This window comes from Gobio gobio, assembly GCF_949357685.1.
Source record: "Gobio gobio genome assembly, chromosome: 3".
Taxonomy (NCBI): Eukaryota; Metazoa; Chordata; class Actinopteri; order Cypriniformes; family Gobionidae; genus Gobio; species Gobio gobio.
The window spans coordinates 70,690,383-70,715,238 of NC_137099.1; the positions used below are offsets into that span (position 1 = coordinate 70,690,383).

General features: G+C 40.8%; 2 protein-coding genes across 2 annotated transcripts in view; one reads left to right on the forward strand and one right to left on the reverse strand.

Annotated features, from left to right (window-relative positions):
- wfikkn1 (WAP, follistatin/kazal, immunoglobulin, kunitz and netrin domain containing 1) overlaps window positions 1-50 on the reverse strand; it is a gene marked incomplete at both ends in the record, with an annotated part of 4,173 nt that extends 4,123 nt beyond the window's left edge. Inside the window, one exon of the mRNA XM_079813319.1 lies at window positions 1-50. This exon is cut by the window's left edge and continues 343 nt beyond it. Coding sequence (XP_079669445.1) covers window positions 1-50 — 50 coding nt within the window.
- A 12,052-nt stretch (window positions 51-12,102) lies between these two features.
- Window positions 12,103-13,265, forward strand: LOC307124274 (putative nuclease HARBI1; the record flags this gene model as incomplete). The annotated part of the gene is made up of 2 exons (XM_079813320.1): window positions 12,103-12,836; window positions 12,941-13,265. 2 exons carry the CDS (start codon window positions 12,103-12,105, stop codon window positions 13,263-13,265), a joined length of 1,059 nt encoding a protein of 352 aa, XP_079669446.1.
- Between the last annotated feature and the right edge of the window lie 11,591 nt (window positions 13,266-24,856).

Genomic DNA, 24,856 nt, shown 5'->3' on the forward strand with positions numbered 1-24,856 from the left:
CAATATCTGATCGGGTCTCTTTGTCCTGTGAGGAGCCTCAGGCCTTTCATTCACTGACCGCAGCCGTGACTTTTGACCTGAGCGGGTCACGGCCCTCCAGACCTCCAGATTGAGCCCGGCTCTCACACAAACCTCCAAACGCCTCATTCAACAAGCAGCTCTGATTTATGAGGACCTCTCAGAGCAGCTGATCAGAGTTTCTGCACTGAATTAAACCTCACCAGCCTGGTTTCTCCCACTAGTGTCCACTGGGCAGGGCATTAGTCTGTGTATCATCTGAGGCCAAAGTTTGATTCTGACAGAGAGAACATGATTTTGACCTGGAAGTTTGAGGTTTGTTGGTGTGTAGTTATGCGATTGTGTCTGCAGTTGTCAGAAAACGATGAACGTTTTCATGAAAAAACTATAAAAGCAGAGGCTCTCTATTCTTTCTTCTGACATATTGTATTTATGTTATGTCCCCTCTATGAAAGGCGATGTTCTGTGACCTTGTCAAAATTCATTGAGAAGCAATATATTAACCGACCCCTAGTATATTTGGCAATATAATTGACCAGACTGCCCCAATGCTGCTAAATCATAGTCGGTTTGGCCACCAGAGTATCCATGAGTCCACAATACACAGATATGCTTACACTTGCCTTTTCTGTGCAACATCTGTTGGATTTCTGTCCTCAGTTTAAAAGATAAAATACAAAATGCACAAAGATAAAAGCCTGTGCAAAAAGTGCCAAATCTGTAAAGTCTACAGTCAAAAACACCCAAGAGTACTTCACATGGGAAAAGCGGACAAACCACAATCCTTCCGATGCTTCTCGTCACCTTGGGGCTGGTGAGAACGAGTGTGTACTGTCCATTGTGCCAGTGACGGTTAAGGCAAATAAAGAAAACTAAAACTGCATTTCTGGGAAAAAGACCAACTTTGTGCTGATCTAGGGCGTGGGTTTGGTGTGAACATTGGGGGGGGAGAAGTGTGAATCATTTCTTTGGTTCGTTTGCTTATTTATTTTTGCAAAATGAGACTTTAAAGCTCTTGATATGAACTTGTACTTGCCTTATGAAAAAGTAAGATAGTTCTTGTAATTGTTTAACTATAGCATTTGTTAAAATACGGATCCATTGATGACCATTGATGGCTCCTCATTACCATGCTTATAGGCCAATGTTCACTTTTTTAGGCTATAGTATTTGTTATGAAAAATAACTGCCTTCACATAGAAACTCTAGCTACAACATACCACAGTTGTAATATAAATCTTTAGTGAAAATACAAGGAGTTAGTTGACCATAATAAATACAAAAGAACATGATAAAGTCGGGGATGTAATAAAGATGGGGATTGTAATATTTAGATTTGATTTTTGATCAATTTTTCTGTTCATGTCTGAGTTTCTAGACACAAAACCACTGAACCCGACTCAAAACGATGTAGTGTACACCCCAGACCAGTGTGTGGCGCTGTCACAGAGATACACTAATAACGGAGAAGAAGACTTGGAGCATGCCAATATTTCACATTCTGTGCAGGTGTGGGTCTAGCTCTTCTGTTTGCTCAGTGTTTTTAAAGCCATCTTCTGGACAAATGAGGGCAAAATCTTTTTCTTTTATTATTATTATTATTATTTTTTTAAATACTTTCTTAAACCTGAGCGGTACAAGACTTGGCTACTTTTCCTAAGTTTGCCCCCTGAACACACACACACACACACACACACACACACACACAAATTGATTCTACAATGTTAAGTGCTTGAAAAAAATTATGTCCTTAATCCCTTCTCCGTGGACAAAAATGGGCACCCATAGGAATGAATGGAATTTTTTTTAATTCCAAGCATTTTTTTATTTATTTGTCCAATAAAAATCAATAAATCCAACACAATGCAGATCATACATACACACAAATGAAGGAGTGAGCCTATACAACACACTCAATGTAGCAAACACTCACACACACGCACACACACACACTCAAACACACACACATCCACAAAAGCATTTCATTGAAAGCCATTGAATGAGCCTATAACAGAGTGAGATTTTTTTTTTTTTGTCCAAAAAAAAACTTGCACATACACAAACAAAGGAATTAAATGAGCCAATAACTGGGCAATAAAAAATAAATAAAATATGTTAAACATTGTTTTACAGAGTACAGCCCATATGCAGCCATTTAGTTCTATTGCCATCTACTGGCTATTGATATTGTAGCTTTAAAAAGAAATGAATACCATCATAGGTCACCAGGTGTCACCAAAGTCACCACATTTTAAGGTTTTGGCTCTCTGGACTTGTTGATATGTTTTTTTTTTGTTTTTTTTGTTTTTTTACTGAAGTTAAAGAAATATTTAATATAACATAAAAATAAGCATAATTTACATTAAAAAATATGGTACTTTTGAGGTAAATAAATTCATTAATACCCCAAAAATCACAAAAAAAGGCATACATTGATATAATTTATTTGATCAAAGATGGTGATATAACATTTATAAAAATAAAAAACATTTTTGGAATCACACTTGTGACCACTTGTGACCAAATGTGTCCATGAGGGCAGGATTATGGGCTGTTATGTGAGGGTGGCTTGAGGGTTAAGCCCTGTGTTTGCTTCTGGTATTGGTGTGTGTAAGTGGTTGTTTTGTCCCTGTGTTCGATGTATCCTGAGGTCTTGGTTAAAATAAACTAAAAACTGCTGCGATTAGATCCTATTTCATCTTTATTGCAACCAACTGTAGCTGTTTCCATCCAAAGTTGCGGATGTAACTTATGCGCAATTGCAATATCGCATAAAATATTTGCAAAGTAAGCACCGTTTCCATCCAGTGAGTCGAAGAGAACATAACAGTTACTTCCTGATAAACTGCCGCTAAAAGATCACTAAGAAACATAGGAGAAGCCACCGTATATAATCATTTTCATAAATAATAAATGATGTGCGTCTCAATAAACTTGTTGTTTTGCTTTCACTGTAAGACAGTTCTAGGAAGGAAACATACCGAGCATCTTCTGAATGGCCAAAACACATTTCAGATGATTTGCAAACAAGATTTCCCGCTGGTTAGTGCAGTTATGCTGTTACATCGTGAAAGTCACATTATTTTTTTTAATGCGCATTGAGGAATTTATTCGGTAAATGCATTTCCATCGTAGTTTATGCGCATGTTTTCTTATCGGATAGAACATTTACCCGACTCAAACAAGCGCATACGTTTTTATGCGTATTTTTAGAATTCATGCGCATCTTGGCGTTTCCATTCAGCATTTTTTGATGCGATATCCTGAAATGCGCATAAAAATAGGTGGATATAAACATAGCTTTTGACAGTAGTTTAAAAAGCTTTGTAATTAGTGTAGGTGCAGGGTGATGTTTTCCCCTCTTCTCATCAGTCTTTATAGTTTGTGTGGCTGTTTTAGGTCATGTTTGACTTTCTCCGTAGCGTTTTAAAGTGGTAAATTCTCAATAGAGTTCAAATGCGTTGCACATTTATCATCCGCGTCACATGGATGCAGCTTGTGCAAATCTTATCACACGTTTGGAGCGCGCTGGAGAATGCACCGAGTATACTGGGATTCATGCTCCACTCATGCACAATCAAATAAGCCAGGCTTCAGCCATATTGTGCAGATGATGGGTCTGTTCAGTTTCATCGGGAACTTAGTGCTTATAAAAGCTCTGAACGTGCAATGTATAAAATTAATTAATAGCCTGATTTATATTTCCATTAACCTTGGTATAACCCAATGGGTTTATGGACGTTCATGTCCATTTACAATTGTCTTTATAAGCCTATAGCCTATAACACATTATCATATATTCCTCCATATAAACAGTGTGAACTATTAATTAACCCTTCCGGGTCTGCACAGTTTTCGGCCCTTTAGAAGTTTTGATCTGCTCTGACATTTGTGCTGTTTTCAGTTGCTCATAAACACATTAATGGCCAAAGTGTCATTACACTGTATTCCGCACAAACTGGGCTGCCATAATATGAGAGCAACATGCTTGTATTTTTGAGAGAATAACGTTTATGCATGGTTTTTGAAAACAAACAAACAATTATAGTCACTAAAATAAGGCCTACTCACTACTGTGTGTGACAGAAGACCAGAACTTGTTAAGAAATTCTGCGGGACCTGAAGGTATAGTTTCAAAACTATTTCATGGGCCGCATTTACACTGCAGGTCTTGATGCACAATTCCGATTTGGTGACTACAGCCCAAGACGTTCTTACCCGGAAAAGGAAGTAAAACGGCGTGATATGCAATGGACGCAATGCACGCAAAGCATCTTTAAAGGTCAGTAAAACATTGCTCTCGTAAGGCGGAGAAAAAAGAGAAGAGCCCTTGATTACAGTTCGTGTCCACCTGAGTTGACGTCATTCGCCTCCGTCCCTTTTTCAATGACGTACGACTCGCATTTACTGGGGAATATCCGATCTGACCGCTTACATGGCAGACACAAACGCACGTATCTGAATCACATCGGATTTATTACTACATATGAGTGAGGCCTGAATCCGATCGGAGGATATTGGAATTCATGCGTTTTTTCCTGCTTACACGAACGCCTTAAGCGATTGAAGGCTCCAGTTGACAGAGGAAACAGTTGGTCATGGTTAACAGTGCTTTTATTACAGTGCACGGTGACAGTCACTCACAATTGGTGGGAAGAGAACACAAAAAACAAAACTTAGATGCTACAGAATTTTTTATGGTTTGGGTTATTGTTATAACTTAGATGCTACAGAAAAGGTCCAGCAGAGACTGTACTTCCTTCATCAGCTGAGGAAGCTCAACCTCCCACAGGAGCTGCTGATTCAGTTCTACTCGGCTGTCATTGAGTCTGTCTTATGCACTTCTATCACTGTCTGGTTTGGTTCAGCTACCAAATCAGACATCAAGAGACTACAACGCACAATCCAGACTGCGGATTCAAGATTCAAGATTCAAGAGTTTTATTTGTCACATACACAGTTATATACACAATATACAACTGGCAGTGAAATGTAAACAGGTCCGCTCCATGGACAGTGCAAATAACAGTTACAAGAAATTAGAATAGAAATAGAATAAAATTAGAATAAAAAGTATTAACATAAGTAGAATTATAAATAAATCAAGTAAAATATAAAAATAGGAAATAAGATAAAAATAAAAATATAAAAATAAAAATATAAAAAATATAAAAAAATAAGTGGATATGATAAGTGAGATAAACTGTAGACTTAGAAATAAGTGGTTAACATAAATATATATATATAAAGAAGTATAATGTGCAAGGTTTATTACAGGTTGTTACGCAGTAACAATAGGAAAGTAAAGTGCAGTGCAATGGCAGTATGTGGATGTTAATGTTTAAACTGGATGTTTATGTGTGTGCGGGGTGAAGTGAAGTCACGTGACTGAGTTCAGGAGTCTGATGGCCTGGGGGAAGAAACTCCTCCTGAGTCTTTCAGTCTTTGCCATCAGGCTACGGAAGCGCTTACCAGATGGCAGCAGGGTGAAGTGAGAGTTTGCAGGGTGATTAATATCTCTGATGATTTTGGTAGCTCTACCTCTGCAGCGTTTGGTGTAGATGTCCTGCAGAGACGGGAGAGCTGAGCCTGAGATGCGCTCGGATAAGCGCACCACTCTTTGCAGGGCTTTGCAGTCGTGACTGGTGCTGTTCCCGTACCACGCTGTGATGCACTGAGTCAGGACACTTTCTATCGCCCCTCGATAGAAAGTTTTCAGGATGGCTGGTGAAACCCTGAATTTCCTCAGCTGGCGCAGGTGGTACAGTCTTTGCCTGGCTTTTTTCACCTGTGTCTGGATGTGTGTAGTCCAGGTCAGATCCTCGGAGATGTTCACACCCAGGTATTTGAAGCTGCTCACTCTCTCTACCGGTGTCCCGCTGATCATGAGAGGGGAGTATGACCGATGCTGTCTCTTCCTGAAGTCCACAATCAGTTCTTTGGTCTTGTTAACATTCAGAGAGAGACAGTTGTCCTGGCACCATGATGTCAGTTGCTCCACTTCGTCCAAGTATGCCGTCTCATTGTTGTTGGAGATGAGACCCAGGACAACAGTATCATCAGCAAACTTGATGATGGAGGTGGAGCTGTGTGTGGACAAACAGTCATGGGTGTAGAGAGAGTAGAGCAGGGGACTCAGCACACAGCCCTGTGGAGCTCCAACACTCAGGGTGATGGAGGTGGAGGTGAACTGGCCTACTCTCACCGCCTGGGGTCTGCCAGTGAGGAAATCTTCAATCCAGAGGCAGAGAGAAGAATTCAGGCCTAGATCCAGGAGTTTGTGTGTTAGCTTAATGGGAACTATGGTGTTAAAGGCTGAGCTATAGTCAATAAATAGCAGCCTGACATAGTTCCCACTTTTGCTGTCGATGTGAGTGAGGCAGGAGTGAAGGACGTGAGAAATGGCATCTTCAGTCGATCTATTGGGACGATAGGCAAACTGAAGAGGGTCCAAAGTGTCAGGAATGGAGGAGCAAATGTTGTTTTTAATGAGTCTCTCAAAGACCTTCATGACTAAAGATGTGAGAGCCACTGGACGATAGTCATTTAGGCAAGAGGGTTTACTGATCTTAGGCAGGGGTGTCAAAAGTATTCGCATTCATTACTCAGGTAGAAGTATAGATACTGGGGTTTAAAAAGACTTCTGTAGAAGTTGAAGTATCAACTCAAGCTTTTTACTCAAGTAAAAGTGTAAAAGTAACTGGTTTCAAAACTACTTAAAGTATAAAAGTAAAAGTAATGTAAGGGGAAAAAATGCCATTAAAGGGGTAGTTCACCCAAAAATGAAAATTCTGTCATAATTTACTCAAATTGTTCCAAACCTGTATGAGTTTCTTTGTTCTGAAGATTGAAGAATTTTTGTAACAAGCAGATTATATGCAACCATTGACTGCCATAGCTTTTTCCCCCTACTATGGCAGTCAATGATTGCTCTATCTGCTTGGTTACAAACATTCTTCAAAATATCTTCAGAACAAAAACTCATACAGGTTTGGAACAACTTGAGGGTGAGTAAATGATGACAGAATTTTCATTTTTGGGTGAAGTATCCCTTTAAGGACAAAAGATTAGGCCGCGCCACAGTGCATACCCCACCTCCTCAAAAAAAAAAATTTCTGAAGGCCATAATGACTATAATGTTATATTAAAAAGTTAATGTTGAACATTTTTAGATGCACTTGGCTACGCGTTTCAGCCGCATATATTCCCATTGAAAATGAACGCATTTTAGGACAATGCAAATACATTAAAGAACCATATTGTGTACTACTGAGCATTAACGTGTTTCATGGAGTGGAAGATTTGATGACTAGTTGCCTATAAATATTGTAAAGGTGCAAAAAGTCAAAATTCAGAGGCATGTTATCAATAACCATTTTTTGAATGTGTGATCAGTGTGGCCAGATTGGGTCAACAATTTCCAGCCCAAAAACCTCACCAAATGTACATTTATATTTTTTTAAAAAAAATGGTTATTGATAACAAGTTTGCACCTCTTACAATAGCCTACTTATAGGCAACTAGTCACTCCAAGAAAAAAAACCAAAACTTTAACTGCCAAAATAATGTGATATTATTTTATTGCCATACCAATCAATGTTGATAAGTAAGTTACCATTTTATCTCCTTAAAGCATAACATTGATGATTAAAAAAAAAAAAATCCCAGTAAAACGGTTCAAATATGACTATATGTCCAGGTAGAAACTGTCAAAACCGCAATCCCTTAGAAAAACACAAGATTTTCAATGTCAACAGTAAGAAGCCAATTTACGTGCAAAAAGTGCCCAATATAGAGATTGGAAAAAGCTATGTAATTAACAGGCATTTCACACGTTAATGCACACACCAATGTCAAAATGCGTAATTCATTTATACTGTACAATAATCCGTCAACAAATACATAACAATGCGCTTACCCTTGTGTTGCACTTTGCTTTGACAAAACTACAGTATGTCTTTCGTGAAGTACATGGCACATGCACATTTAGCACAGTCAAAACGGATTAGTCGTTGATTTTAACATCTTTCAGCATCTGTCGGGGTTGCTAGTTGCAGATGTCCTAAGTGTGTGTATGATGATGGACAGGAGTCACGGTTATATTTATAAAGAGTCTTCGAGTCACAGGTGTAATTCACGTTTGAGAGTTGAGTCACTCTCCCACTCTTTACTGTAGATACAACTTACTGTGTATTTATGCCACTGGCATAGCGATCACTGATTCACTGGAATATACAGCTACGAGTCATCGCGCTAAAAACCCGGCTAAAGTCATGAATGAGGCTGAGCACGTCTGCCTGCTGATCGCTGATTGGCTGAAAGTACGTGCTCGTCGGCGAGAACCCGCCCTATCTGGCAACGTGGTGTGTGATTTGTGCAGGTGCAGGCGTGATTGATAGCCTACAACCCAATAGGGTGTCGGAATGGTTTGTGTTTATCCTTCTCATCCAACCACAATCAAATTCACTCTGTCCGGATGGCGCGATTTATCTGGATAGTTTTTTTTATTTTATGACAAGCCGGAATGAAAACATGCCGAAATGGAATAGGAGTAACGAGGCTATTTTTAAAATGTAAGGAGTAGAAAGTACAGATAATTGCTTGAAAATGTAAGGAGTAGAAGTAAAAAGTAGGCTGAAAAATAATTACTCCAGTAAAGTATAGATACTCAAAATTTCTACTTAAGTAAGGTAACGAAGTATTTGTACTTCGTTACTTGACACCTCTGATCTTAGGTACAGGGATGATAGAGGATCGTTTGAAGGAGGTGGGGACAACAGATGTAGCAAGGGACTCGTTGAATATGGATGTAAAGAGCCCTGCGAGCTGATCAGCACAGGACCGCAGAACACGACCTGAAATACCATCCGGCCCAGCAGCTTTCCTGACATCCACACGTTTGAGTGCCCTCCGAACCTCGTCCTCCGAGACAGAGATCACGTGACCGTTGCTGCTCTGAGGGACTCTCTCTGACGCGTCACTCGCCGGAGTCGCGCTGCCGCGATTACCATCAAAGCGAGCGTAGAAAGAGTTTAACTCGTTCACCAGCAACGGATCAGCTCTCACCTCTGCAGAGGATTTAGTTCCAAAAGCACAGATGGTCCTCAGTCCCTGCCACATCCGCCGGGAGTCGTTGAGTTGGAAATGAGATTCCACTCTGTCTTTATAGCGGAGTTTTGCGGCTTTAACGGCGCGCCGGAGGGCGTAACATGAAGCTTTGTACTCCCTCATATCCCCCGTTTGGAGACCGGCATTGTACGCGATAGTGCGCGTGTTAACTGCAGTGCGGATTGAACTGTCCACCCACGGTTTCTGATTAGGGAAGGACGTTATAGTTATTGTTTGTGTGGCTTGCTCTGTCAGTGTGTTGATAAAGCAGAGCGCCACTTCTGTGAACTCGCTGACGTCTTCAGAACTCGCGCGGAACATGTCCCAGTCGACGTCATCAAGAGCTGCCTGTAGCGTGATCTCTGAATGGGATGACCAGCGTTTGACTTCCCTCCTCACCGGGGGCTCTTGAACGAGCCTTTGTTTATATTCCGGTGTGAGGAAAATGGCGGCATGGTCCGATTTGCCAAAAGCTGGCTGTGAACGAGCTTTGTAGGCGTTCTTAAACGGAGAGTAGCAATGATCCAGTGTGTTTGCTCCTCGTGTGGGACAGGAGACATGCTGGTGAAAGTTTGGCAATACTTTCTTTAGGTTTGCTTTGTTAAAATCACCCGCGACGATGAAAGCAGCGTCGGGGTGTTTGTTTATGAAGCCGCTGGTCACATCATGGAGGGCAGATAAAGCCAGCCCCGTGTCTGCCTGTGGTGGAATATAAACGGCAGTGGCGATGACCGAGGAAAACTCCCTCGGCAGGTAGAAAGGCCGGCACATGAGAGTTAAATGTTCCAAGTGAGGAGAGCAGGATCGCGAAAGAATGGAGATGTTCCTAGGATCGCACCATTTCTTGTTTATCATGAAACACACTCCACCGCCTTTAGATTTCCCGGTCTCGGCTGTTCTGTCCATCCGAAAAACAGAGAAGTTCTCGGACGGCGTCACGGCTGTATCCGGGACCGCTGGCGTGAGCCATGTTTCGGACAGACAATAGATGTTGCAGTCTCTCATGTCCCGTTGAAAACTTATCCTGGCTCTAAGATCGTCCATGTTATTCTCCAAGGATTGGACATTTGCAAGCAAAATGCTCGGGAGAGGAGGACTGAATGCTCTTTTTCTCAGTCTGTTGCGGATCCCAGCGCGTTTCCCGCGGTGTTTTTTGAATCTTCGCCGTCGACTCGAGTGGCCATTGTTCAACTCGGCGTCCCGGCGAATCTCAGATGGAAGATTGGAGAAAGTGTCCTGAAACAGGTCAGTGTAGCGGTAACCAATTTCCAGAAGTGTTTTGCTGTCGTAACAGATCAAAGCAGATGATCCGTTGGAAAAAATAGAGAGTAAAAGAGAGTAGAATAATAAATAAAAGCAAAGTCTTAGCGGAGCGACCTGAACGGCGACCGAGCACGGCGGCGCCATCTTTTTTTTTTTTTTTTTTTTTTTTTTTTTTTTTTTTCGGGATTATTGGTGAGGATTATTGGTGCTCCCCTGCCAACCCTCCAGGACCTGTACTCTTGCAGAGTGAGGAAGAGCAGGGAAAATCAGCACAGACTCCACTCACCCTGGACACCTCCTGTTTGAACTGTTACCATCAGGACGGCGACTCCGATCACTGGCCACTAGAACATCTAGGCACAGGAACAGTTTCTTCCCACAGGCCATTTCCCTCTTGAACAGTTAAATACACCCCCGAGGCATGTGCCTGTAAGTGCAATACTCCCACTGTTTAGCGGAATATCTTCTAAACTCAGGAGATTATTTATATTTATTCATACTACTCAAATACTGTAAATATGTTCATAATCTGTAAATGTTTATTCTGACTAAACGTAACTGTGACCTTATATTTTTTATACTATTTTTCACAATTTTATTCTTAGAAATTGTATTACTATGTTCTCGTTGTGTTTGTATTGTATATGTCCACTGGAAGCTTCAGCACCAAGAAAAATGTATTGTGTGTGCAAGCACACTTGGCAATGAAGCTCTTTCTGATTCTGATTCTGATATAAACTGCACCAAAACATAAGGTCAAAGCAATCTATATCAATAAAGCATAACCGGACCTGTATGTGCAAACTGCACTGCATAAGCAGCACTTTCCCAGAGATATCAAACTCAGACTCAGATATCAGACTCAGACTCAGACTCAGATATCAGACTCAGACTCAGACTCAGACTCAGATATCAGACTCAGATATCAGACTCAGACTCAGATATCAAACTCAGACTCAGACTCAGACTCAGACTCAGATATCAGACTCAGACTCAGATATCAAACTCAGACTCAGACTCAGACTCAGACTCAGATATCAGACTCAGACTAAGATATCAGACTCAGATATCAGACTCAGACTCAGATATATAACTCAGACTCAGATATATGACTCAGACTCAGACTAAGGACTCAGACTCAGACTCAGATATCAAACTCAGACTCAGACTCAGACTCAGATATCAGACTCAGACTCAGACTCAGACTCAGATATATGACTCAGACTCAGATATATGACTCAGACTCAGACTAAGGACTCAGACTCAGACTCAGATATCAAACTCCGACTCCGACTCAGACTCAGATATCAAACTCAGACTCAGACTCAGATATCAGACTCAGGACTCAGACTCAGATTCAGATTCAGACTCAGACTCAGACTCAGACTCAGACTCAGACTCAGACTCAGACCTCAGACTCAGATATCAGACTCAGAGTCAGACTCAGATATCAGACTCAGAGTCAGACTCAAACCTCAGAGTCAGACTCAAACTCAAACTCAGATCTCAGATCTCAGACTCAGACTCAGACTCAGACTCAGATATCAGGGGCCGTATGTATAAAGCCGGTCAGAGTAAATTTTTTTGTCTTAAGTCATTTATTCTTAAGAATAAGTGTGATTCATAAAGGTTCCTAAGTGTTAAGACCGGGTCTCAGCTCCTAAATTATTTAAGACAGCTGGAGAGGTCTCCTAACCAGTTAGGAGTAACAAGATGGCAGCAGAGAGGAGGAGGCCGCGCAGTTTCCAACAACGTAAGAATGTGTTGGAATTATATGATGACAGAGAGTTGATCAAACGATACAGGCTTGATCGTCAGGGTATTCTTTTTGTTACTGACCTAGTCAGAAATTCAATGACTTCTCCCACTCTAAGAAACAATGCTTTAACTGCAGAAATGAAAGTTATAATGACTCTGCGTTTCTTGGCGACTGGAAAAATGCAGCAATGCACCAGTGATGACTTAGGGCCATCACAGTCCACAGTTAGCAGGGTCTTAAATACCACTGTTGCTGCACTAACCACACCAGACATAGTAAGGCAGTTCATTGACTTCCCAACTGACCTTCAAACTATACGGCAAAAGCAAGCAGATTTTATGAGGATTGCAGGTTTCCCTGGAGTTGTTGGAACCATCGATGGCACCCATGTACGCATCATTGCTCCAACTGTAAATGAGGAGACATACATCAATCGAAAAGGATTCCACAGCATCAATGTTCAAGTCGTATTTGATGCCAATTACAAGATCCTCGATATTGTGCCAAAATGGCCAGGGTCAACACATGATGCTCGGGTTCTTTCCCAGAGTGGCCTCACTGGGTTATTCGAACAAAATGATGTTCGCCCTGGATGTCATCATCTGGGAGACTCGGGTTACCCTTTAAAACACTGGCTTCTCCCCCCTTACAGAAGACCTCCAGGAGAACAGCAGCTCAATTATAACAGGTACTGTACTGGACTGAACTGTAGACAAGATAGCAATTTTGTTCAATGAGTGCATTCTTGACTTATCTGACCTATGTTCTTTTATTGTTTTTTGCGTCATGAAGAGCACACAAAGTAACAAGAGCCGTGGTGGAGAGAGGAATTGGACAGCTGAAAAGAAGATTCCATGTCCTTCATGGAGAGATTCGACATTCACCTGAGCGTGCTTGTCGCATTATTATGGCTTGTGGCATTTTGCACAATATTTGCAAAGCTCGTAACCTCCCATTGCTTGATGATGATGATGACGATGAAAATGACGATCATGGTGATGATGACAGTGATCATGATTATGATGAGAATGATGACAATACCACCGAACACACATTACAAAGCATTTCAGGGAGAGCATCACTAAGGGACTGCTTTGCTAACTCACATTTTGGGTAAGCAAACTTGTAGACAATAAGTAACAACAAACTAATTTTTCCTTACACTTTTATTACACAAAGCGTATGTACAATCATTGAGTATTCTTAATTCTTTTCAGTTTTAGTGCGTAATATTCATTATGAATTTCCAGCAACTTAATTTGTAATTTGAGCTTTTTTCTTTTAAGCGACTCAATGTCATCCTCAGTGGCTGCGCCCTGTGCAAATCCAGTGTGTTGTGAGGCAGAAGGCTCATCTGGAGGACACAGGGAGACGTCTTGAGATGATACAGGAGAAGATGCATCTGATGTACCTGCTCCAGAATTATCCACACTACATTCACATGCAGAAAAAATTCAACAGTGCAAACATGTTTATTCAATTCGATGTGGTGAGTGAAATACTATCAATTTATTAAAAATGCACATTACATGCATACATGATTACATGCATAATTTTCTTCTTACCATCTTTGTAACTCCTTCAATTTGAGAAGTGCAGGGTCTGGGGCATCTGGAATGCCACAAATAGAGGGATTGGCCGTTCCAAGTATCTCCTCTACTATTTCACCAATCTCAGACAGAGGTTTACATGGAGGGCCCCCACCTGTTTGACAAGAACTCAGCTGTTGACCACATGGAGACAATCATTTAATATAAAGTGGTTTAATGAGCTAAAATAAAATGTACCAGTGGCTCGCATGCTTTCTTTATATGCTGCAATTTCCTTGCGTGTTGTTGCCAACACATTGTACCACCTTTTCTCACAGTGCTGAACGTCTTGTCCGAGGGAATGCTGCATTTACTGTCAGTACAATCTGTTGCCATGCGTTTTTTTTGTCCTTGCTTGTTAAAGTTGGACTGAATTTTCCTCTTATCACGTCCTTCCATTTAATGACTGACTGCACTAGAAGAAGATTTTCTTCCTTGGACCAGTTTGGTTTTCTTTTTGCATCCATTTTTTAACAATTTGCAACTTTTGTCTTTCCTTTATATACAGCTGTGAGTGAAATTTTGAATTATGTGATTCATCAGCTTAATTACTTAAATAGCATCACATTTGTCAATTTCATTAATGTGTTGAAACTCAATTAAAATTGTGTGAAATAAATGCATGTACTTATTTGTATTTTTTTTGCACAAAGCAAAAACTAATTATTCTAAATAAATTTAAATATTGAAATAATTGTTATGTCTTGATTAAATAATGAGTTAATTGTGTCATGCTGCTGTGACCTCACCCTTGCAGGCTCACTATTGGCTGATTCAGAGGTTCAGGGCGGCCATTTTGTGTTCACATCATTGTAATCCTTAGTTCTCAGCACTTAAGTCCCACCTCAGTCAGCACTTAAGAATCAGTCTTATACTTTACTGAAAATTGCTTTTAGCTGCTTTATAAAAGTCTCCTACTCTTAGAAAAGTCCTACTCTTTACTAAGTATTTTTTGACACTTAAGTCAAAGCTTAAGACTATTCTTAAGAGCATTTCTTAGAAGTTTTATACATACGGGCCCAGATCTCAGATCTCAGATCTCAGACTCAGATATCAGACTCAGATCTCACATCTCAGATTCAGACTCAGACTCAGACTCAGACTCAGACTCAGATCTCAGACTCAGACATCAGACTCAGATCTCAGATCTCAGATTCAGACTCAGACTCAGACTCAGACTCAGACTCAGATCTCAGACTCAGACATCAGACTCAGATCTCAGATCTCAGACTCAGATCTCAGATCTCAGATCTCAGATCTCAGATCTCAGACTCAGACTCAGACTCAGACTCAGATCTCAGACTCAGACATCAGACTCAGATCTCAGATCTCAGATCTCAGACTCAGACTCAGACTCAGACTCAGATATCAGACTCAGACTCAGACTCAGACTCAGGACTCAGACTCAGATATCAGACTCAGATCTCACATCTCAGACTCAGACTCAGACTCAGACTCAGATCTCAGACTCAGACATCAGACTCAGATCTCAGATCTCAGATCTCAGATCTCAGATCTCAGACTCAGACTCAGATCTCAGACTCAGACATCAGACTCAGATCTCAGATCTCAGATCTCAGACTCAGACTCAGACTCAGACTCAGATATCAGACTCAGACTCAGACTCAGACTCAGACTCAGACTCAGGACTCAGACTCAAACCTCAGAGTCAGACTCAGATCTCAGAGTCAGACTCAGATCTCAGAGTCAGACTCAAACTCAAACTCAAACTCAGATCTCAGATCTCAGATCTCAGATCTCAGAATCAGACTCAGATATCAGATATCAGATATCAGATATCAGATCTCAGATCTCAGATCTCAGAATCAGACTCAGATATCAGATCTCAGATCTCAGATCTCAGACTCAGACTCAGACTCAGACTCAGACTCAGACTCAGACTCAGACTCAGACTCAGACTCAAACTCAAACTCAAACTCAAACTCAGATTTCAGACTCAGACTCAGACTCAGACTCAGACTCAGACTCAGACTCAGGACTCAGATCTCAGACTCAGACTCAGATATCAGACTCAGACTCAGACTCAGACTCAGACTCAGATATCAGATCTCAGATCTCAGAGTCAGAGTCAGACTCAGACTCAGACTCAAACTCAAACTCAAACTCAAACTCAGATTTCAGACTCAGACTCAGACTCAGACTCAGACTCAGACTCAGGACTCAGATCTCAGACTCAGACTCAGACTCAGACTCAGACTCAAACTCAAACTCAAACTCAGATTTCAGACTCAGACTCAGACTCAGACTCAGACTCAGACTCAGGACTCAGATCTCAGACTCAGACTCAGACTCAGACTCATCAAATGTGGTAAGCATAATCTGTATCTCTCTAACACTGTATTCAATAAAATATGTAAATCAAATACCCGTGGTGGGGATTTATTTCTGTATATGAGAACAATAATACAATAAGACAATTCTATTATGCTATCATATGCACTCGTGTTACAGTTACTAGTAGTGATGGCAAAAGGAGGCTTCCTGAACCACTGAGACCTCGCAGCCCATTGCTTCACCAAAAGGTTCATTACCCGAAGCTTCATTCATCATTGCTCACTGGTGACACCTAGCTACTGTGCAAAGACAAATCCATTAATCCTGAGCCAATGACCTGAGCAGACATTTGTCCATTGCCTCGGTATAAAATAAAATATGTATCTTTCGCTGTCTGACTTTACTTGCACAAAGACAACTGTCAGACACACTGTTAATTAATTGATTATTTATTTATGCTGTGAACTCTATTAGAGAAAAACTATCTAACCTAATAGTAACAATGTAGTATACTGTAGTATAATAGCATAATGTAATAATATATATTCTACTACTCCAGACACTTCTCTGAAACGCCACAACAACCACAAGGTGGCGCGAGTTTCGAACCCAAAGCGACACTCAGACCGAACCGATGACGTATTCCACACCAACCGAGGTCTCGTTTGTCATTGGTCACGTGATTTCTCCGTTAACAACACAAGCCTCGAATCGGGGCTTCATCTGGCACGCCCATTTATGCTCAACACAAGCTCAGACGCCTCGGTTCAAATGTCACATCACTAGTTACTAGTTCTCATATAACTCAGCTAAAACTACAGACAGGACATCATACAACACGTTTACAACACACAGTGACATCGAATGTTACACAGGTCCATGCATACATGAATATATGTCGGCTAGCAGACTATAATACATGACGCCGGTGTATGCGCGTAACGTGCATGTGTATGTGTGTGTGTAGTCCATGCATAGTCGCAGGCTTACCCTGTGACATACACGTTCACATGTCATATCCGATCTGTGCCACATGAGAGGGAAACCTCTGAATTGGGTTATTGAACCCTTCAGTGTAAACAGGGCCATATGGTTTCGTTCTCTGGCCATCAGAAGCTGTTGCCGTGCGGATGGGGTCCGGAACGCATTGGGGTTTCTGTTTTAGTTGAGGATGGTGTTGTTTAATGGCACAAAATTAAATAACTAATCAGTTTTTACAACAGAAACAAAATTAATTTCCTTTTATCCCTGTGAAGCTGCTTTAAAGCAATCTGTGTTGTAAAAAGTGCTGTTTAAATGAAGGTGACTTGACTTATTGTTACATTTAATTTATTACCACACTGTAATATGTGAATTGTACGAAAACTACACACATTAGTATTGTGTAACTACTATATCTCTGACAGGCTGCGATCTCATCCAATGATACTGTGTTTAGATAGAGTTAGTTGACCAGTAGAGGAAGAGTGTATGCCTCTCAGGCTGTGTTTTACAAAAGTCCTTGTTGGGAAATGTTTGGTTTAATGTCCAAATGTAAGTAACTGTTATTTTCAGGTAATTGCTGAAGAAATGTATGTTGAGGTCAATTCATTTGTAAGCTTCACAAAGTGATTCACTTTTTCGAAGTGTTGGAAGCGCCACATGCCGGCGACCCCTGCTGGTCAGAACAGTGTAAATGCAACAAAACTTTAGCCAGACATGCATAAAAACACCTTTTACAAACACAATGTTTTATTGAAAGTAAAATCTATCAAATGCAATGAACTCTTCATCTAATATGATTAAATATCAAATGTCTGTACAATATCTGTTCTTTTATCAATTATCAGGGCTAATTTTGTTTGTTCCATGGATGTCTCTTTATGACTTTTAACTATTATTATTCCTTTAATTATACTAATGTCTCATTAAAGCCTCCAGAAATGTATAAAACTGATTCCTGCGATTCATCAGAGATCATGTAAACCCATAGACACTTGTTCTGCTTGATTCACAGAGATCATCACTCCCAAGCGGCGAACCATTGACGTTTCCAAACAGTGATGACATAACAAAGCCTTGATTCATTGATTTGTAAAAGTTGCGAAGCTTCATGAAGCAGTGTTTCGAGATCGCCCATCACTAGTAGAAGGACTTTTCTTGTTCTCTATGTAGCGAGTGGCATCAGGTACTGGAGGGAACTATATGAAGCACCAACAATTTATACTAACGTTCGACTACGCCACCCGGTCTATACCGGGAACTACCAGCCCCAGAACAGGGGGCGCACAGGTTCGTTACCAAAAGGAATGGGTGAGCAGAGAGACATAGGCAAGGGAGTACCAAAAATGAGGCAGCTTTATTCAGTTACAAAAGTTTAAAACCATTAAGACATTAACATCTCACGGAGCACATTATTCTGATGTCAAATAGAAATAAAGAAAAAGAAACACTTTACAGACATCAATATATATATATAAATAAATACAACAGAACAAATACAAAAGAAAGCTTACGGGAGGTAAGGGGTCTGCTGTAATCCTTAATTCACACAGCATGCTTACTCACACACACACCCACTCTGGTGAGGCAAAGTCAAAAAGAAGAGCACAGCACTCAACGTGAACACCTTTAAACAGCAGCTCAAGCCCTCCGATATACCTTCCCCGTCACTCCCATGTACAAAAGAAAAAAAACAAACAGTACTGATAATGAGCTGGTAGGGCTACTAACCAGCTCTAAATAAAGAAAGAAAGTCAACAATCCAAAATGGAAAGAAATACACAAACAATATTCCAATCAATCTCACTCTGGAACTCAAAATAAATTTAGACCTGAAAATAAATAAATTACATTAGGTACAATACAATACACGGAAAAATAAATACAAAACAGAAAAACACAAATCAAAAGAAGGACACAAACAGGTTCACGATCGCCACAATGCGAAGGTTGAGACAGTCAGGAAACTGCCACGCTTCCACTTTCACTCACACTTCAGTGAGCAATCGTCGGGGCCCGTTGTTATCAAACATAAAGTTCCTCAAATCGACAAATGGAATAAACCCAGGCAAGGCAGCAGTGCGTTAAATCAGACATTCATCTCGTCGCATAATATAGAAGAGAAACCCTTGATCATGTCATTCAACCTGTCGAACATGAAAATAGAAAAATTACTAAAAAACAATAAAATAAAAAGAAACAAATCCCGCGAATAACTCTAATACATACCGGAGATGTTCACAACACGATACTATGCATGGTCGCGGACCGTGACCGGCAATGGTTGATCGCTGACGAGCTACACAAACTCAAGATAGTAAACAAACATTCCATTGACAAAAAGATCCTTCTTAAAGCAAACGCACCAACCTCAAAGCCAGGGGCAGCCTATGCACAGCAGCACAACAACGAGACGGCACTCCAAACACTCTCCATTCATAAATGGCAACTTCCGTAAAGGGGCGGTACAGGTGACAACGCATCCCAAGTGACGACAACCTCCCCATTTTATACATGACATCAGACTGCTGATAGGTTCAATGTTTTCACCTGACACTGGCCAATAATCAACACGGGTACACTTCACCCTGCTACATCTATATGCTTTATGCATATTTATGTCAGTGTTGACTGATTGACAGTGATGACTGGTTACAGCTACTGACTAAAGATTCATTTTGAGGACCCAGGAAGGACTATGAGGTTCACAAACTGCTTTTTCATTGGATATCATTGTCATCGGACATAGACAACCCTGGACATCATAATAACAGATAAGACTGCACACACAATAGGAAACACACTATAGTCTGATTGATATTTTCTGGAATTTAATCTCAGAGATACGCATGTCATGTTGTGTATTTTCTTTTCGGTGCAGTTTTTAATGGTATTGCAGAATGAATGTTGTTTCTTTGAGATTCATTTGGTATGGGATAATATTAAATCACAGAAAGAGTTTATGTGTATTTACTAAATGGTTTAATATATACACTATATTTCCAAAAGTATTGGCCCCTCCACATCCCTGAGTTCAGGTGTTCAACCCCTTCATGGCCACAGGTGTATAACTCCAGACACATTAGTGAGAGAATGGGCCGCTCTCAGGAGCTCAGAGAACTCAAGCGTGGGGCCGTGATCGGTGGACACCTGTGCAATAAGTCCATTCGGGACATTTCCTCACTACTAAATATTCCACGCTCAACTGTTAGTGGGAACAACAAAGTGGAAGCGATTGGAACAACAGCAACTCAAAAATCTCAGAGCGGGGTCAGCACATGCTGAGGATCAAGAGTTCCAGACCTCCAAACTTCTGTGGCCTTCAGATGAGCTCAAGAACAGTGTGTAGAGCTTCATGGAATGGGTTTCCATGGCCGAGCAGCTCATCCAAGCCTTACATCACCAAGTGCAATGCAAAGCGTGGGATGCAGTGGGGTAAAGCGCGCCACCACTGGACTCTAGAGCAGTGGAGACGTGTTCTCTAAATGTGACCAATCACGCTTCTCTGTCTGACAATCCATGGACGAGTCTGGGTTTGGCGGTTGCCAGGAGAACGGGACTTGCCTGACTGAATAAACCCTCTGGTGCTCTTCGGTCATTTCTGACCGGAAAATTTTCTGTTTTGAAATGTAAAAAATCACAGCTTCATCGGAAAAATATGAAACTTGGGGACTTTTCTAGCATTAGGTATGTTAACACACAAAAAAATTGAGGGCATGATTCGAGCATGCTAAGTGGTCGTAAAAACAATACTCCCACTTGTGCTCTTCGGTCAAAAATGACCCCCATAGGAAATTAATGGGAAATCTGCAAAAACACAAAAATTCACAGAATTTGTGTGTGTAGAATCTACAAATCGGCCACAATGCTGAAAAAAGTACACAGCACTAAAGGGGTGACACTCTAAAACATCAAGAGTGTGATATTGACACATCCACTCACACACACACACGCACACACGCACACTCATACACACACACACACACACCTAGGAAAAACTGAACCTATGAACCACATTTGGAATTTTTAAAAATCACAGCTTCATCGGAATGATATGATAAAACTTTATAATAAATAGTCTTTGAGATTTTTTAAATATATATTCAAATCCATAAAAAATTACACCCATGGTTGCATGATTTCTTAAATAATTCCAAAAGAGGGCGCTAATCTGCCTTCAAAAAAAAATATTTTGAAGGCCTAGTCTCTATTTTAACCTGAAATACTGCAATAATAATTAAAAAAAAGAAAATTACACAAAAAAAATTGTATAATTTTCGATGGCAAAAATAGACCATAATTATTGCATAAATATAAAAAAATACCATCAAATCATCTCAAAATACAAAATTAAAAAGAAAAATATTATTGAAGAAAAATAAATTGCATTGGTTTTACTGGGGTGGAGGAAGTTTAATTATTTAGGTGTCCGGTCACTTATGACTGGGAAGACAACCAATGCAACCCCTAAACGAAGAGCACCAGAGGGTTAAGTGTTTGTGTCTGTAAGCTCTGTACAGATTTGCTTCTGAATCTCTATTTGATATAATTCCTTGTTGTTTATACTTACTCATTGCCATATATTCTCTAATATTGCCTATCACATTAAATCTGACATCGCTAGCTTTTAATCTAAATCACTATCACTACACATTAGCATTTCGCTAGCCTGCTAGCCTGCCATCCGGGGCTCCTGTTTTTCTCTCACGTGCCTTTTACGAGTCCATCTAACAACTGTGGTGAGTTGTATTAGTCTACAAACACGGTAAGCCATGTCATCTCCTGTCATTGTCACTTGCACTGCATGCTGCATGTTCAGTGTATCTTTCTCTGTTGGCAAACAGGGCTTCACATGTGATAAATGTAAGGAGATAGTTAGGCTGACGGAGAAGATTTTAGAATTAGAAACACGCATCCATACTTTATCTGAGAGTAAGGCAAGGCAAGGCAAGGCAAGTTTATTTGTATAGCACATTTCATACACAGTGTATTCAATTCAAAGTGCTTTACACAGAAATGAAATAAAAATATTAGTTATAATAGGAATTTAAAGAAATAAAAAATAAAGAAAATATTGAAAGATAAAAATAAAGAGTATAATTAAAAATAAAAATAAAAACAGGGTTAAATTTAAGCATATAAATTAAAATGCAAGCAGTTCGGACAAAGCACGTACAGTGGCATAGCTCATTCAGTAAATGCACAGCTGAACAGATGTGTGTTGAGTCTGGACAGATGTGCACAGATGTGTTTTGAGTCTGGATTTGAAAGTGGCTACTGTTGGAGCACATCTGATCTGTTCAGGAAGCTGGTTCAGCTACGGCTGGCATAATAGCTAAAAGCAGACTCTCCTTGCTTTGAGTGAACCCTTGGTATTTCTAACTGACTTGATCCTGATGATCTAAGTGCTCTTTTTGGGTTTGTATTTAATCAGCATATCTGCAATGTATTGAGGTCCTAGGCCATTGAGTGATTTATATACAAGTAATAGCACTTTAAAATCGATCCTAAATGTAACTGGAAGCCAGTGTAAAGATCTGAGGACTGGTGTGATATGGTCATATGTTCTGGTTCTGCTCAGCGTTCTGTATGAGCTGCAGCTGTCTAATGGTCTTTTTGGGAAGGCCAGTGAGAAGACCATTACAATAATCCACCCTGCTGGTGATAAAAGCATGAACGAGTTTCTCTAAGTCTTGCCTGGAAATAAAGCTTCTAATTCTTGATATATTTTTGAGATGATAGTAAGCGGATTTAGTTATTGCTTTGACATGACTATTGAAACTCAGGTCTGACTCCAAAATCACACCCAGATTCCTGACTTGATTTTTTGATTTCAGGCCTTTAGCCTCAAGATATGCGTTCACCTTGAGAATTTCATCTTTGTTTCCAAATGTAGTGATTTCAGTTTTGTCTTTGTTTAACTGAAGAAAGTTTTGGCACATCCAACTGTTAACTTCATCAATGCATTTACATAGAGAGTCAATGGGGCTGTAGTCATTAGGTGATAGGGCTAAGTAGATCTGGGTGTCGTCAGCATAGATGTGGTAAGCCATTTTGTTATTTTTCATTATTTGGCTCAGTGGCAGCATATACAGGTTGAATAGGAGGAGGAGAAGCGCGCAGGAGGAGGAGTAGGAGGAGGAGAAGCGCGCAGAGACTGAAGGAACGCATTGAAGCCGTGTGTAAGTGTTTTTTCAAATTACTCAGTTTGCTGGATTTGCTCAGCGTATTACACTCTATCAAGTGGATACATTTCGATTCTGTAGATATTTGAGGATTTATAATTTTACTGTTTAAGATAATTGTATTTGAATTAAAACCAGTGCTGTTTTAGCCGTCGGCACTCAAATACCAAATAGCCATTGACAGGCTGTTACCTTGATTGTCTGAGCGAATTACAAAAGTGTCCTCACCTGTTCTGAGTGTAGTGATTAGCGTCTATTTCATACGCTCGTTAACGCTGGTGCGGAAGCGTCAGCGAGAGCGTTCAGCCTCCTCGCGTGAAGACCGAAAAGTGTAAAGACCATCGACTCTACTCTGCGCGACTCCACTCGAGCAAGGACACGACAATGCACTTGACTATAGCTTTCCTTCTACTTTGTCCACTTTGTGTTTTCATCTGTTTATTTCTCCAACCCCTATTCACTATGTGCTTCCAAATTGCTACCATTATCACATACACCCGTAAGTCACGCTCGTTACATTCTAGGCGACGCAATCCGAATAATCTGCAAAGTGTACCTATTTCCTCTGCTACATTAATGTCCATTCCAATTGGTCTGTGGAATTGCCAGTCTGCTGTAAACAAAGCAGACTTTATTCCATCTATTTCCACTCATTCACATCTCAGTCTCATGGCTCTTAGTGAAACCTGGATCAAACCCGAAGACACTGCCACTCCTGCAGCTCTCTCAAATAATTTCACTTTTTCACACACCCCTCGCCCGATTGGGAGGGGTGGAGGTACTGGTTTGCTCATCTCAAATGATTGGAAATTTGAGCCCATTCCTTCTCTATCTGGCAACTGCTCATTTGAATCACACTCAATCACTATCACTCACCCGGCTAAAATCCATGTTGTAGTTATTTATCGCCCTCCAGGTCAACTAGGGAACTTTTTGGAGGAGTTGGATATTTTACTCTCTCACTTCCCTGAGGATGGCACTCCTCTGGTACTGATTGGTGACTTCAACATCCACCTGGATAAACCCCAGGCTGCAGACTTCACCACTCTTCTGACCTCATTTGACCTTATGCGAGTATCTACTACAGCTACTCACCAATCAGGTAACCATCTAGATCTGATCTACACACGCTACTGCTCCACAGACAACACTTTAGTTACTCCACTGCACACCTCAGATCACTTTCTCATCACTCTTAACCTCATACTGACTCCTGACACAACACACACTCCTCCGCAGATCACCTTTCGGCGTAATCTACGCTCGCTCTCTCCCTCCCGTCTATCCACTATGGTTTCATCCTCACTCCCTCCACCTTCTCAGTTCTCAGCACTAGACACTAACAGTGCTACTGACACTCTTTGCTCCACTCTAAAATCTTGCTTAGACAACCTCTGTCCCCTTACATCCAGGCCAGCCCGCACCACCCCCTCTGCCCCCTGGCTGTCCGATGTTCTTCGTGAACATCGCTCTGGACTCCGGGCGGCAGAGAGGAAGTGGCGCAAAACTAAAAACGCTACTGACCTTACCCTGTATCAGTCTCTTCTCGCTTCTTTCTCTACTAATGTTTCCACTGCTAAAACTACATTCTACCACAACAAAATCAACAACTGCTCCAACTCTCGTGCACTTTTCAAAACATTCTCCTCGCTCCTTTG